General features: G+C 40.1%; 1 protein-coding gene across 3 annotated transcripts in view; it reads left to right on the top strand.

Annotated features, from left to right (window-relative positions):
• The window catches only part of ubr3 (ubiquitin protein ligase E3 component n-recognin 3), a 36,594-nt gene that overhangs the window by 10,118 nt on the left and 11,500 nt on the right, over positions 1–14,976 (top strand). For 2 of the 3 annotated variants that reach the window (XM_068572130.1, XM_068572129.1), the window contains exons 22-30: positions 60–230; positions 2,168–2,613; positions 3,841–3,929; positions 6,694–6,843; positions 7,090–7,223; positions 7,832–7,942; positions 8,440–8,640; positions 9,351–9,487; positions 12,644–12,729. In XM_068572130.1, coding sequence (XP_068428231.1) covers positions 60–230; positions 2,168–2,613; positions 3,841–3,929; positions 6,694–6,843; positions 7,090–7,223; positions 7,832–7,942; positions 8,440–8,640; positions 9,351–9,487; positions 12,644–12,729 — 1,525 coding nt within the window. Of the gene's footprint in view, positions 1–59; positions 231–2,167; positions 2,614–3,840; positions 3,930–6,693; positions 6,844–7,089; positions 7,224–7,831; positions 7,943–8,439; positions 8,641–9,350; positions 9,488–12,643; positions 12,730–13,444; positions 13,510–13,598; positions 14,478–14,976 lie in introns of those variants that run through there. The other variant, XM_068572131.1, reaches the window with a different exon arrangement.

Below are 14,976 nucleotides of genomic sequence, written 5' to 3'. Positions count from 1 at the left end.
TTAATATCGTGTCTCGTGTCTCGTGTCCATCAGTGTCTTACCGGATCCTTTGCATCCAGGAGCCTTGCATTGAGGAGCACTGCCATGACAGCTGGTTCCCTGGCACAAACCTGCTCTCCAACCTGCATCACGTCATCAACTTTGTGAGGGTTCGGGTTCCTGAAACGGCTCCTGAAGTGAAGAGAGAGGCCCCTCCTAGCACCAGCAATGAAGCTTCTTCTTATGGCCAGGTAAAATGTAGCTTTGTCTGTAAGCTGAGCTTGCTTACATTACCATTGATTACAGTGTGATGTCGCTGTAACCAAAACAACAAAGTTAAAACCTCTAATGACTATGCTGAAGGTCTGTTTGTTGTTTGGCTAGTGGGTGGGCAAGAAAGCTAAACTTCTATATGTGCAAGACCGAGACATTTTTTTAATGAGATCAAAGCTAAAAGGTCAATGATTATTAGACCTTAAGATAATCCTTTATTAGTCCCTCAGTGGGGAAATAATTAATTCATTAATTCAATGTCCAAAAGCACAAGCCAATGTTGCTATATATCTGCTGGAGGCAATGGTCTGCTTAAAAGTTGACTATGAACACTTGATAAGGGAAGAGCACACAAGGCCTGTAATGCTGTCTGTTTTAGAATAGAATAAGGCGTGGTTTCAGTTTGACACACAAAACAATACATGGTGCTAATGCCTACCACATGGACCAACAGTATCATAAACATATAGATTCATGAATGCTTATTTCATATAGCAAAGAGAAAATGGGCTATAATGTCTCTCACAACTTTTAGACGCTGTGAAATATAATTTTTTGCTCTTTGATTATCAGCTGATTGGGACTTAACATTATAACTCATTACTATCATATGCCTCATGCACTTTCATTCCATTCAAATAAGTTTCACCGCCCTTGCTATTATGTCACAAGAAGCTCTCCTGCACAGCCAAAGGCAATGTAGATTTCAGACGTTCACGTATCTTCACAGGAAAGTTTGGGATGACATTCCTTAAGGACTCATTTCTCATCCAACATCCATTTTTCACAAACTTTAAAGATGGATGACCATGACATTTGGTACCTATGTTCATGGTCGCTATGGGATATACTTATTTTGGTGCTCTCCTTACTATTCATGCTCAATGTAGCTGTCAGCATTATATGATATGGTTGGCATATTACCAAAAACGTGTTTTGTCACATTGTCTTTGAGCTTGCTTTGACATGATGATTTATCTTTCATCTTTTGTTCCTCTTTTTATATCATTACTATTATTGTTGTTCGTTTTGCTGTACTTGCTCTACAGAACTCAAGACGTCTTTCAGGGAATTGGAGAGAGGTATCTACATCCTTTTTTATAAAAAGGCTGATGGCTTTGATGCCACATGCAGCTGTGTTTGTCTACTTTTTTATCTGAATTATGAAAGAATTTCTTTGCAGCTTTCAAAGCAGGTCTGCCTTTGTGTGTTATGGTGTGATTAAATGCTGCGCTTCAGCAGTTTCCTTCCCTCTTGACTGCTGAAACTAATTACATGCGAGATGCAGGTTTGGGTAAATGTTTTTAACCGCATGGCAATATGATTGATGTTTCCTTGACTGGGCTGTATTATATATTTTTATTCAACAGTGCAGCCCAGGTCCTTTTCGTCAGGTCAGGTCATGGCTGTCCTTCAGAAGGCTTGTGTGCCCATCAGGATGATTTGAATTCCCTGCAGGAATATGTTTGTTCCGGGTTGGTATCGGCAAAGTTATTTGTGAGACGTCAGCTGAAATTCTATAATGGGCATTTAATTGTATGTGTGTAGTGCTTGTCTAACTATGGTAATGAATCACCGCTCCAATCCATCAAAGTCCATCAGACTACTAGTGATGTCATTTTAGGAAATTGTGTTTGTGCTCAAAGATCTGACAAAGCACCCAGATGCAGGTCGAATAAAGGGATGCTGGTCACAAGAGTTTTCTCTTTATCTCTTTGCATGTTTTGCTGATCTAATGTCTGCTTGATACTTGCAATGTTATGTGCTGTGACAAATGTTTGTGTGGGACATTATTTATTTATGTACCACAAATGGTTGCACTGTGTCCACGTAGCATTAAACATGACATTAACACTGCCAGACTTGGGTGTTGTCACCTATTCAAACATGTCGATGCTGTTCTATGCTTTCCTAGAACCTGCGTGAAGCTCAGGTGTTCAGCCTTGTAGCGGAGCGGAGGAGGAAGTTCCAGGAGATAATCAACCGTAGCAACACTGAAGCCACACAGGTTGTCCGGCCCAAGAGCTCTTCAACACGTTGGGTCCCACCAGGCACACCCCCACAGCTGGTAACCGAGATCCTTGAGATCCGGGAGAGCATGCTGTCTCTCCTCATTAAGCTCCACCAGAAGTTGTCGTCAAAGCATAACTCTCTGTCGCCGTCGTGGCTCGAGGAGATGGACATGAGCCGGCATACTCACGGAGATGGCATTACAGCCATTGAGCGCATCCTCACCAAGGCGGCTACACGCAGCTGCCAAATCAAGCGTAGCATCCAAGACATTTGTGGAAAGGTGTCTCCTCCTGTGCCACCAAAGAAGAATAATCCCACTGACAAGAAAACCATGGATAAGGAAGAGAGGTAACATAATGTTGTTTTTTTTGTGAAATAACATACTCACCACTATGATTTTACATTTACATAGGTCCATGGTGCATATCATTATCGCTGTCGTTTGAAAAACAAATATTCTGTATACTACTACTACTACCACCAACGTGTGGCCAAAGCAGCAGAAGGTTATGCTTTTTCAGCCAAAATTACTGAATTTTAAGATATCAAACGGTCTTTACGTTTTTCAAACAATTGTGCAATTATCACCATGAACTATGTTGTTTATCTTTGCACCGCCATGAAAATTGGGTCTATTGGCTGTTTGAAAAATTAAATCAAAATCGCTGGGGGTTTCTGACTCCTCTTTTCATTCACCCACTCGTCCGTGGCTCCCATTTACCTCCTCTAATGATGATTGAATGGGCTATAACATTTAATAATTGTCTGCTTTTGGGGTTGGCCTTACCCCACAGATGTGGGTAAAGTGTTGTTTCCAAGGCAACAGTCAGGCAGTAGTGCGGTCAGTGGCAGCTTGAAGTGAGAAGCCACTGCCCGTTCCTCATGCAGGTTTTTTTGCACCCATGAGGCGTCAGTGAAAATTATGGAGCTGTGACGTTCCAGTCAGCATTTGTTTATGTCCTCTTATTAGTGACTTAATTTACAGGCAGCTTTCACACTGGAAGTCTGCAGGGTGGGGCTTGACCCAAACTATTAGCTCGATCAACGTGTGCGTGTGCGCATGCACATGCGGGCGGAGAAGGTGGGTGTGTATTTTTTCTAATGGAAGTTATTAAATTCCTGTCATAGAATACCACACAGAAAATGTAAATGATGTGAAAGGTCTTAAGGGCAAGAGTAGAAATGAGCAGAATTTATCTGTTGTGGTTTATAATTAAACACATGCCAGCGAGTGACGTTCAGTCTTTCCAGCTAATGGAAGTAGTATTTGTATACAGATAGGAGAATTTAGAGGACCTTATCTGGGCTTTTGAGTCAGATGACACCGACGACAGTATCAGCCCCGGCCAAACAGATCCCTGTGGGGGAAGAGACGGAGGAGTGAGAAACGCCCCGAAATATCCCAAACACAGTCAAATTCAAATGAGAGAAGATCGTAGGCAGATACAACGGTTTTATTTGGATCATTTTTGTATGACTCTATACCTTGTGTTTTGCCATGTATGTATGTATGTATGTGAATCAGTATGCATTTAGTTTTGGACTCTAGTTAAATTCTGGATATTCTACTTTTAGGCGTCAGAGAGCAAGGGAGAGACAACAGAAGCTGCTTGCTGAATTTGCCTCCCGACAGAAGAGTTTCATGGAAACAGCCATGGATGTTGGTAAGAAAAGGCCAGCTCAACTTTTTTCCAACTGTTCGCCTCAGTTTTGTGGTCTCAGAGCTTTAAACTACTCACTGAAGAAAATGTAGTTTATAAAGAGGTACAAATCATGGCAGGATGTTCTGCAGATCAGGAAAGCAGCTGCAACGACTAAAATATGCTCCCACAATATTTACGTGGCATACTTACAGTAGCGTAGTTGGAAATAAAAGTGCAGTATTCACTCTATTGTCTCTGATAATGCTGTTCAGATAAACAGGCAAGCCAAGGATTGTAAATGAACTTTTTTGAGTTCCTAACTCCCCATTGTACACACATGCATATGTGTGGGGAAGTTGCCTAACAAGTGACCCTACACTTCTCATTTGTGTTAAATCCAATGAGTTTGAAAACATGCATTGCGTTTGAACAGTCATAAATTTTAATACTAAATGTGTTTACAAGTCTTTAAATTATGGTTATTTTTTGTTATTAGTTTAGTTTTCATGAAATGAACAAATGTTTCTGGGTAGTGTTTAATTAACTACGGGCCTCCTCCTCTGTATACTTGACTTTAGTATAGAACGGAAATTCTCAGTTTGCGCCGAGCACTGTTCGCAATATCGAGGCTTCCAGCAAGGACTGAGTAGAGCTGCAACATCCTCCACGGTAGAGTTTTCATCAGACTGGGTCGGTTCGGACATAGGTGTCCACGACCTTGTAGCGCATAAAACACACAATGACACTTTTTAGTTTGGAGGACATCATGCTACTGTTGTCTGAAATAAACCTGTCATTGTTATACATTTTCATTGGGGCAAGGTGACAGTGGGCCGAGTCCCTGCTTGTAGAATCTGCAGGCCTGTTAGGATAAATTGAAAGGAGAGCGCTCCTGTGGGATCGTGGGTGGCTGTTGGCTGAGGGCACATTCAGTAGGATCACAGCGCTAATAGTGGGTTGTTTGCAGAGGGTCCACCTTGACACATCATGGTTAGTGAATGAATAATGGCTGCTGTGATCAGACGGACTATTCCGGCAGGACTGTATTATGACCTCCTTTGCACGATTCCTGCTGAGCAGTAACTTTCCTTGCTGTACTTCAAACTCACTTCTGGCTTTGCATCATATAGCAAGGTAAGATTAAACCGGGATGGAAAGATAACAATTTAAATCATGCACAAAGTTGTCATCTATAAAAACAAACCTGTGGGAGACTGTGCACACCTGTATGGAAACTCTGACTCATGCGTACAGAAGTTTGGGGACTGTGGAAATTATTGACGCAGATGGTGAGGTGGTGACTTAACACCAGAATGCACTATTATGCCTCTCAAACATTATTACAATTTTAATATCAAATATTAATTATAGATCCATGTTATCATAAACATTCCATCTATTGCTGTACCTATTCCATTAGTATCTATCAATTGTAAAAGATATCAGCCAACTCCAATTGTAAATGAATTATATTATATTGTATAATTATTTTATCTAAAAAGAAAACTAAAAACTAAAGGGAGCAATACAATTTCCTACAAAAATATTGCCTCAGTCAAAAATTAGTTTTAGTTGTTTTTGCCCAACATTTCAGATATTCCTGAAATGTAATATTTCCTTTATAATGAAATGGAGTTGAATCAAAGTTCTTATGTTGTACTTGAATGAATGTTTGATGTACATTTTTAAATGTGTCTTTCCAGAATAAGTGTCCCTGTTAATCCACCCTGAGAAGAGTTTCAATTGCACCTTGTTTAAATTAACGTGGACGCTCTAACAAGAAAGAGCTGTTGCCAGTCACCTGTATTGAGGACGGATATGAGTAAATCTGAAGAAGTTATCCCAAACCAATCAGAAAGCGGATCGTCAGTGTCATCCTTAACCAATGGCGAGTTTTTTTAGAACAGGCTGACATAAGAAAAATTACAACTCTATTGCAAGCGTAGAATACTTTAAGATGGTTGACAAATGTATTCTGTAGGTAGCATAAAACAGCAGCACACAAACGATTAGCGTGTCCTTGTTGCCTTACTTTGTGTGCGTGCGTGCGTGCGTGCGTGCGTGCGTGCGTGCGTGCGTGCGTGCGTGCATGTGCTTGTGTGCGCGTGTGTGTGTAACTCCAGTTACTGGCTTGGCCTGGGGCTAAAGCTGCTGTGGTGTTGTTGACATCTAATTCTTTCATTTCCCCAGGAACACCGTGACCTCTCTTGAGAACATATTCTTCCAAAAAGCAATAAATCATTTTCCTACACAGCTTGACATTTGTCCCCAATATTTACTGCTCAAATTGAACACAGTTTTTAACATTTGAAAGTAGTTTCACTTGAGTGATTCATTTCTAGTGCGTGCCAATCAAACAGACTGAATTTACAACTGTTCCCAGTATTGATAGACAAAACATACTTAATTATTGTTCCCATGACTGCCTGTAGTAAGAAAACCACCCACAGGAATTACACCAAAATATCTAAGTCAAAAGTGTTTTCTTACAATTGGTTATTTTCAGTGTAAATTACAAAGCAGTGTTGTGTAACTGAATGTGGTATATTGCCCTGGTATGTGGCCTTTCTGACCACATTACCTCTGAGTGTTTTAGTTTTTCACACAGTTGGATGCTTAAATGCTTACAGATTGTTGAATAAGTTTTCAGTATTCAATAAAAATGGCATTTTTCGGATTTAGCCATTATTGACTTCAGCTGTTGCAGTAATTTCATGTTATAACTTTGAAATTTTTTGAATGGAAGCTTTTGCGAACTTAAGATTTGTACTTGTTTTTGCGCTAGAATCCCCTGAGACTGAGGCAGCCATGGACCTCGGAGCGTCTGAAGTGATGGAGTCTGAGGTTCTTTATGACTGCGTGATCTGTGGCCAAAGCGGACCGTCCACTGAAGATAGACCCACTGGTCTAGTTGTTCTCCTCCAAGCATCCTCAGGTACAGCATGTCCCAGCAATCTCCCCTTTTCATTTTCAGATGGTGAAATGAATAACCTACACAAGACACATTCTTTACTGGGAGTAAAAATTAAACAACTACACATGACCATTTTAAATCTGTCTTTGCAATCTTGCCTTTTAAACCAAATCGCCTATTGACAACACATTTTGATTTGGCGATTGTGATGATTGGATAGATAAATCACATCATTATTTATAACTGACATCTATTATTGTCTTTTAGTGCTCGGGCACCGCTGCCAAAGCAAAGAGGCTAAGAAACTACCAACTAGTGATGAAGAGCACATCTATGCTGCGGACACGTGTGGAGTGGCTCATGATGTCAGGCTCACGCTCATGCAACGGTTCTTCAAAGATGTAGGTGTCCCAGGGAATATTGGCAGCTTTATACAGGAGCACTTGAAGCACGGTTGGAGATATACATGTATGTTAAATAACAGCTTCAGCAGCTCTGAGAGCAGTCTTTCATCCTGTCTGTTTGGATTTCTGGACATTAAGTTTATACTAAAAGTCAGCAATGTGAGCATCTGCTGACGTCTCTTTAAAAGACTTTAGGATGTTAGATGGTCCTTGTTATAGAATACAAATAGTAGAATACAAATGAATATACCAGTCTGCAGAATTTCCAGAAAAATATCTCATAGTCATCACTAAAAAGTTTCATTGAAAATTGCTTTGACTAAGCTGCTTTCATTTCTTTGTCATGCCAACGTTGTCTATTGATCAGCTTGCAATACAAGACCAAAGCAAAAATGATGACACAAGTTGAATTGGACATGATCTTTTAACGGCCTATTAGGCTTTTTATTCGATGCTTAATTGAAAATACATCATCAATAGGGTGTTCATTCTAGTTGGTCATTTTTAAACTTAATTCTTCAGCAGCACACTATACACAAAAGGTCAATGAGGTTGAATGGTCAAAGACATATTTGCATGCCCTAATGGATGTGATTTTTCTGCAGAGTTCTTGTCTGCAGTCGGTGTCAATAGGTTGGGACGGAGGCGTCTACGTTCAGACCTGTGGACACACCTTGCATATAGATTGCCACAAGTCATACATGGAGTCTCTGAGGGTAAGAGAAAGCTTGACAGCATGAAATGATTAGTCATCTAATTACAGTAGGTATTTGACAGAAAATATATCAATAACTATTGATTCATTATTAATGTCATGAGTCAAGTGAATATACCAAACTGATAAGAGTTCCTTAAATATGGGAAGCCTCTTACTCATCTGTTTGTTGTGATAAGAAATTGAATAACGTTTCATTTTTTGACCTTTTGGTTATACACAATTTCAACAAAAACAATCGCATAATATTTTTCTATTGTAGTACCAATAAAATTACTTGGACTAAATGATGCATTGATAAAAAATCATTGGAGCCCTAGATCCACTGTTTAGTTGTTTCCTTGTGTAGATACTGTATGGACTAAAGATTTAGGGTCGCATTTTCAGAAATAGTTCAGTCCAGTGTTTTACTTATAAATGGTCCCATGCCAGTTGTCGGTTTTAAAGTTAAATGTGACCCACACAATCTAAACTAACAACTTTAATGTGTCCTTCCAGAATGACCAGGTCCTCCAGGGTTTCTCTGTTGACAAGGGTGAATTTACTTGCCCACTGTGTCGACAGTTTGCCAATAGTGTTCTTCCCTGCCGCCCCGGGCGGGGCACAGAGGCTGGTGCTTGGCACACGCCCACAAACAAGAAGACGCTTGTGCTCGTCAAGGAGGTGGAAGATCTTCAGGAGAGGCTTGGCCCTTTCCCAGTAAGTGTTACAATTAAGCGAGGAGTTTTACTAAAAGTATCCTGATTTTTTTATTTATTTTTTTTACAATACTGTCAACTCATTACTAATTGTTGTCAATAAAGACTGTGATTGTAATTGCTAGAAAGAAGCCGCCTACTCTTAAATTGTCGGGTGTGTTGATCTTTGATGCAGATGGAAACAGGGCTGTTTGTTAAGAGACTTTTCTTCTTTTGGAGAATTCATCAAGCGCATTGCTGATGTGTCAATAACTACCAGCGGCACAATTCTGAAACCGAATCCAAAATCTATATGGATGGATGACATATTTTCAGAAGTGCTGGAAACTGTTTTAGTGAAAGTTAGAAATGGACAATTCCTATGATTGTTTGCTGCTATCTTACACTGTGCAGTGTCTTTGTAAGGCAGATATTTGGGAAATGTGGATACGAGAAGCTTAGTGTATCCAATATCCCAAACTGCAGTCTAAACTGCTGATGGAGGGGATAAAGAACGAGACTGGGGAACGAAGGAAAGATACATTGTGACTAGTCCCCTGCTGATGGATATGTTTAATAACACACAGTTTTTTACATCACAAGAAGGTTGTGGACATGCAGTAGCTCTAAGTCAGTCTTTGTTTCCAAGATCATGCATTTATTTGCGCCAGAATGTAATTTTTAAATTTATTCAAGAAATCATTTTCACTTCATTTCTTTTTTTTTTTTTAGACGGAATCCAATTTTAGTAAAGAAATGGAGCTGGTTATTAAAGACATCAAGAATACCACCCAGAAGAAATACATGGACTATGGCAAGAACCCTAACTCCCCTGACAATGATTTCCTCTTCATGTACTCTGTGGCAAGGTGAGGACCGAGTTTCACTGACTTCAGATGGGAATCAGCTCATGGAATAATTAGAGACAGTTTTATTACCAAGTAGATTTGCACATACATCTAATTTGTTTTTTGGTGCATAACAATGAACAGAGTGGAAAAGGTCAATACATGATAAAGAAAGTATCAAACAATATAATAAATATAGTGTATATCCTAAAGAGGATTATCTCAATTTTACACTAAATGTAAAGTCTCAACTTGTTGTTCTTGGAAGTGATGATGGGCATTTAGTCCCTTAAATGGGGTTGAACATTTTAGCTTTTATTTCGTTTGAAGGGCCAAAGAACAGTGAGAATGTGTAGACGTGTACATGCACGTGCATCGAGGTGATTTGGTGTCCTTCGAGCCAGCCCCACAGTGCAGTGTGGATGGGCTGAATGTTACTTTTTTAGAATAAATGAAAACCTAGTTTCATTATCAGTAGTCTCCTTTACTTTATCCCTTTCCTTTTCTCGGAAACAAAATACATCCTCAGAAGTTGTACGTATGTGCATCAGTTGTCAGATGTTTAAGCGATGGCTTCTTTCATTCAGTACTTCTTCGCCATGTTAATAGGAATTTGCTTCAGTGCATCTCTTAAAAACAGACAAACAAAAAAACTATAAAATATAGGGAAACCTGTTTTACATTCAAACATACATATTATGATGTTATGATATAACCCTGAAGTGTTTTGTGCTGCTACATTTGTTTCAGCGAACACCTTTTGCATCTTGTGTGTGATATGTGTGGCATATTTGGAGGAGACATAGAGAAGGTCACAGCCAATGATCGTAAATGCTGAACGTACAACTATTTCCAACTGTCCCCTCTCAAGGGAGGTTGTGTTGCCCTACAATGCTGTGACTCTCCACAGTCGCTCTGTAGAAGTGCAGCATCGCCTCCCTCGTCAAGCCAAACTTGCTAAGCTGGTGCAGAAAGTAAAGCTTCTTTTGGGCCTTGTTAATTATATGGCTGTAGTTGGCATGTGGTGGTGCCAAAGAATAATAAAATTTCAACCCTCTCCACTTGCTGGTCTGATGAAAGCAGAGAGAACATGTTGCGTATCCTATCTGACAGATATCATAAAATCCAGTTGTGATTGACTGATTAATTCCACGCACCTGAAGCTTATCATAGAAAATAATGACTTGGTCATATTGGGTTAGCTCTTAGTGAGTCTTTCTGTCTACTGACCTCGGTGTCTGCAGTCTTCTTTCTGCACCACCTCACACAGTTTTACACAGATGCTTGCACACAACTGACAGTTGAGACCAGGGAGCCGAACGTCTGCCCGCTCCTTTGCTTCTCTCTTAATAGCAGTTCCTCAGCTTGAATAACGATGTTGGTCCAAGCAAAAAGACAGTAGTGTCACCTCTCGGTGTCAGTCTTGCTTTGCATTTTAATCCAGAAAGGTGCCTTGAAATTGAACTGAAATTCAATACTGCAGTTGTTGCGTAGCATTTGCTCTGAATCTATTGATTGTTTTGCGCTTTAAACTCGTTCAGTGGTCTGTGACGGTGTGGACTTTTCTTCATACTTGTCATTATGCTGCTGCATTGGTCCTGGAAGTGTTGAACAAGACCAGCACTCTTCTAAAGTAGCATTAGCAGCTTTGTTGTTATACGCTGCAGTAAAATGGTATTGACTCTTACTCTATCTTCACTTATTAGGTCTGAGTATGGATTTATTTCACCTTCACTGGCTGAATTTTAGCACCCCTGGTCTTTTAGGTAGCCCTTCACACAGCTCCTTTTGTATTACATTTTTGTGGAGCATCTTGGCGTGAGCTATTGGTCCAGGACGGCATACTGTATGACGCATCTGCGATGTCCCACTTTGATTTTGGCATGTCACCTTCCCTCCACCCGAAAAGGCCAGAAACATATTCTTAAAAACCCATTACAGTCCTTTCTCAGTTATATGTATCTTCTCAATGAGCTAGTCAGAGGTCGCAGAATTGGCTGGCCTTTAATTCACCTTTGAGTCTCTTACTTCTGAACACTACCATTCCAGAAACTCTGCCCTTCCTGGAGCACAACCATCCAGACCTTTAGCCCACCCAGCGCTGTGGTTCCCAAAGCCCTCCACCCTGAACAGAAAGATCCCCTAAGTGTGTCTGGGTGCCTGTTGGCTCTCTGAAGTTCAATGAACAGCGCAAATTGCCTGAGGAGTGGAAAATTCCTTTGTCACAGGGGCACTCTTATCAGCAAAAGCCAGATGGAGCTTCACCGTGGCTGCATTATCTATGTGAAATTGCTTTTTCTCCCAGGAAACCCAAGGATTTGCCCCCGCCTCCGTAGCCCATAGAAAGAAATAGCCAGTGGCGAGATGAAAACAAGCCCAGATCAGTCTTATTTTAATAATACCTATCTTTTTTCACCATCTATGTACTTTGTTAGAGCTTTTAGTTTATTTTTTTTACTGTTTTGGTGTTGGGGAATTAAGATTCAGGAGTGAAATGTGTTTGGATATGCATGGGAATTGCACATTGGGGATTATGCATGAACTGTGGTTGAAACAGCTTTTATGCTAATAGTTCGGCGTGTGTAAAATCAGTCTTGGAAAGCTGTCATTTACTTGATACGGAATTGCTGCTTCAAAACAGGCACAGAAATGGCTTGACTAGGCAGCATCTTTCATCTTCCGAATCAAACTCGTAAAAAAAAGGCAGCTATGTAACCAAAAGCTGAATATGATGACACGCATACCTTTATTGTCTCTCTCACGTTTGCAATAAATAAACATATAAATAATAAATAAACCTCTAAATCTATAAAAATATTACTTCGTAATCTCTGGTTAACTTTTTATGTCAGAAGTGGCCAATCTTCATTCTCTTGAACGTTCGATTTGTGTCTCGGTGAACGCAGGTTCTAAACTGTCCCCTGGTGGGGTGGTGTTTTTTACCCCACCTTTACTGCAAGATATACTCCATAAATAGAATCGTCTTGCAAACATGTAAAATCTTTTTGACATGAGCCTGCTAGAGAGGCTCAGTACTCGGGGAAACGATCACTTTAAGCTATAGTATACCTTTTAGATCTGTGTGTCTGTCCGTCTGCCTTGACATGTATGCACTTGTTGAATTGTTGTCATATGCGTACCTGCTCCCTAAAAAAAGTCATGGCTCTGTCTCATCAGGACCAACCTGGAGTTGGAACTTGTGCAGCGGGGAGGAAATTTGTGTTCTGGAGGGGCCAGTGCATCCGCCAAACGCTCATGTCTCAGTGAGTACTCCAAAAGCTCTTCCTCTTTGATATCTCACCATACATGATCTCCTCTAAGTCTTATATGTTTGTTAATATGCAATGTGTTAAGTCTGATGTGTTACTTCAAGGGGAATTCTTTTTTTTGGTCCCTTTTTTTAAAATGTATCTTTATTCATGCAGATCTTTGACTGGTTAACTTCTCTGTTAGTTTTCAGTGACCTGCAGTTTTTTCACTGCTGTTTGAATAAAATGGTAGTTTAATCCTTTACCATGTTTAGGTTTGCAATTAGAGTGAGGTGTTATTGTAGATGGCTGTATGATTTCCCATGAGCCTCTGTGTAATAACGTGTCCGACTTGAGATCAAACCCTTTCTTCCGTGTAACACCTGAACCATTAATAGAAAAAGAAACAAACAAATGGTTGATTAGCAGCAACAAGCAAGTATAGATGCTGTCCCAGGTGAACTGTTGGGAGCAGCTAGGGTTACTAAAGCAGACAAATGGGTCAAGGGTTTTTTTAATTGATTGTGTCAAAGTTGACAAGGGCATGTGTCGAGGGGACAAACTGTGATCTTAGTTTCTCAAAGCCGAACATCAACCACAAGCATACGTGTTTGGATGCAGGCTGGGATAATGTAATGTAAAGTGTATATGAAGGCGTCAAAAATATGTTTTTTCAATTTTTTTTAATACAAACTACACTCCATTTTCTGTTTTAATTATTCACCGAAAGTTGGGGCTGCTGCACTGAAATGGCCTGTCATCCTTGAGTGGCTGAAAAGATACTTCACATTGGAGGTTTGCCATTTTTGAGCTACATTAACCATGCAGCCATGCTGACAACCAAATTTACTCAGTTGCAGTACATTAGTGTTCGTTCTTCTTAGGGAAATGGATTTGAAGGAAAACGGCAGACGTGTGCTAACTGAGAGCTCATGGGGTTCCTAAGCCTGTTTCCCAGGAGGCACTGCTTCAGTTCAAGTGATGAGGATACGATGGACCACGGGACAAGCTGCCTGCAATTCCCTTGAAATGGGCTAAATCCACTCTGGAGATTCCAAATAGCATGCCCTTGGTTTACTTAACTGCAAATATTTGAATTAATCTTGGGGACCATGTGGCTGCTACTGTGTCGGGAGTTAAAGGGCATGTTGAACATGTCGCTCTCAGTTGTGCAGACCAGCAGTGCTTGGTGAGTGTTGACAGCTGTATTTGTATTATTTAACCCATATGTTTTGTGTGGTTGATATGACATTACATGTAGGCCCATGCAGATGAACAAACATCCAAATGCAATTTCATCATTGTTTTCAGGGAAAAAGTGGATGATGATGGTACAAGTTCTTAAACTTATCTAGGAAAGGCTGCAATCTGCATTCATTCCTGGGGCAAGTGACTCTGCAGTTGTCACAGGTATTTATCTGCTCCAGCAATAAAAGCATTTGTACCCTGGAATCTGGAATATTATAATTAACGCACAACACATGTAATTTTTTATTATTATGCTCTCCTCTAAGCCACCAAACTCGAGCCAGACGGCAGTGATTTTATCTTGCTAATTGTCATAACACACTACTATTTAAATTAGACGCACAAAATATAGCTGCTTAAAACCATCTTTGTTTATCTACTACAGTAGTACTACAGTAACCAACTCTAGTTTGTTTAAAATAACACCTTAATTAGCAAATTTAAAGTGAGAAGTTCTTCTGTTATATGCGTTCCTTAAAGCCAGCAAAACGTACCAACAACATAAAACATTTTAACTCGAGCTGTGAAAAATAACGCGTTAACGCACTATGATTTTCTATATATATATATATATATATATATATATATATATATATATATATATATATATATATATATATATATATATATATATATATATATATATATATATATATATATATATATACACACACACACACACACGTAGATACACACACACGTAGATACATATACACACGTAGATGTCAGATGAACACCCTGCGGGAAGACGTTGACGTTTCACCAGCACAACCAGCCTTAACATCTCAACGCGCAGCTTGTTGGTCGGCGAGGGGCGTTCAAGAGGAATGCGCCAAACCAGCCTCACTGACCAACAAACACCCCTCACTAAGTCTGCCTGTGACAAGCTGAGTAGCACAGTTGCGGAATGGATTGCAAAAAGCTGTCGACCAATTAATATTGTTGAGGATGAGGAGTTCACCAAAGTTTGGCGAGTGGCAAGGGGGGACCTGAGCATCAAAGCACCGCAAAGAC

Source organism: Clinocottus analis, unplaced genomic scaffold (genome assembly GCF_023055335.1).
Source record: "Clinocottus analis isolate CAN_PGR_092001 unplaced genomic scaffold, fCliAna1.0.p SCAF_12, whole genome shotgun sequence".
Taxonomy (NCBI): Eukaryota; Metazoa; Chordata; class Actinopteri; order Perciformes; family Cottidae; genus Clinocottus; species Clinocottus analis.
The sequence above is the reverse complement of the archived record's forward strand: the minus strand, read 5'-3'. Positions and strand labels throughout refer to the sequence as shown.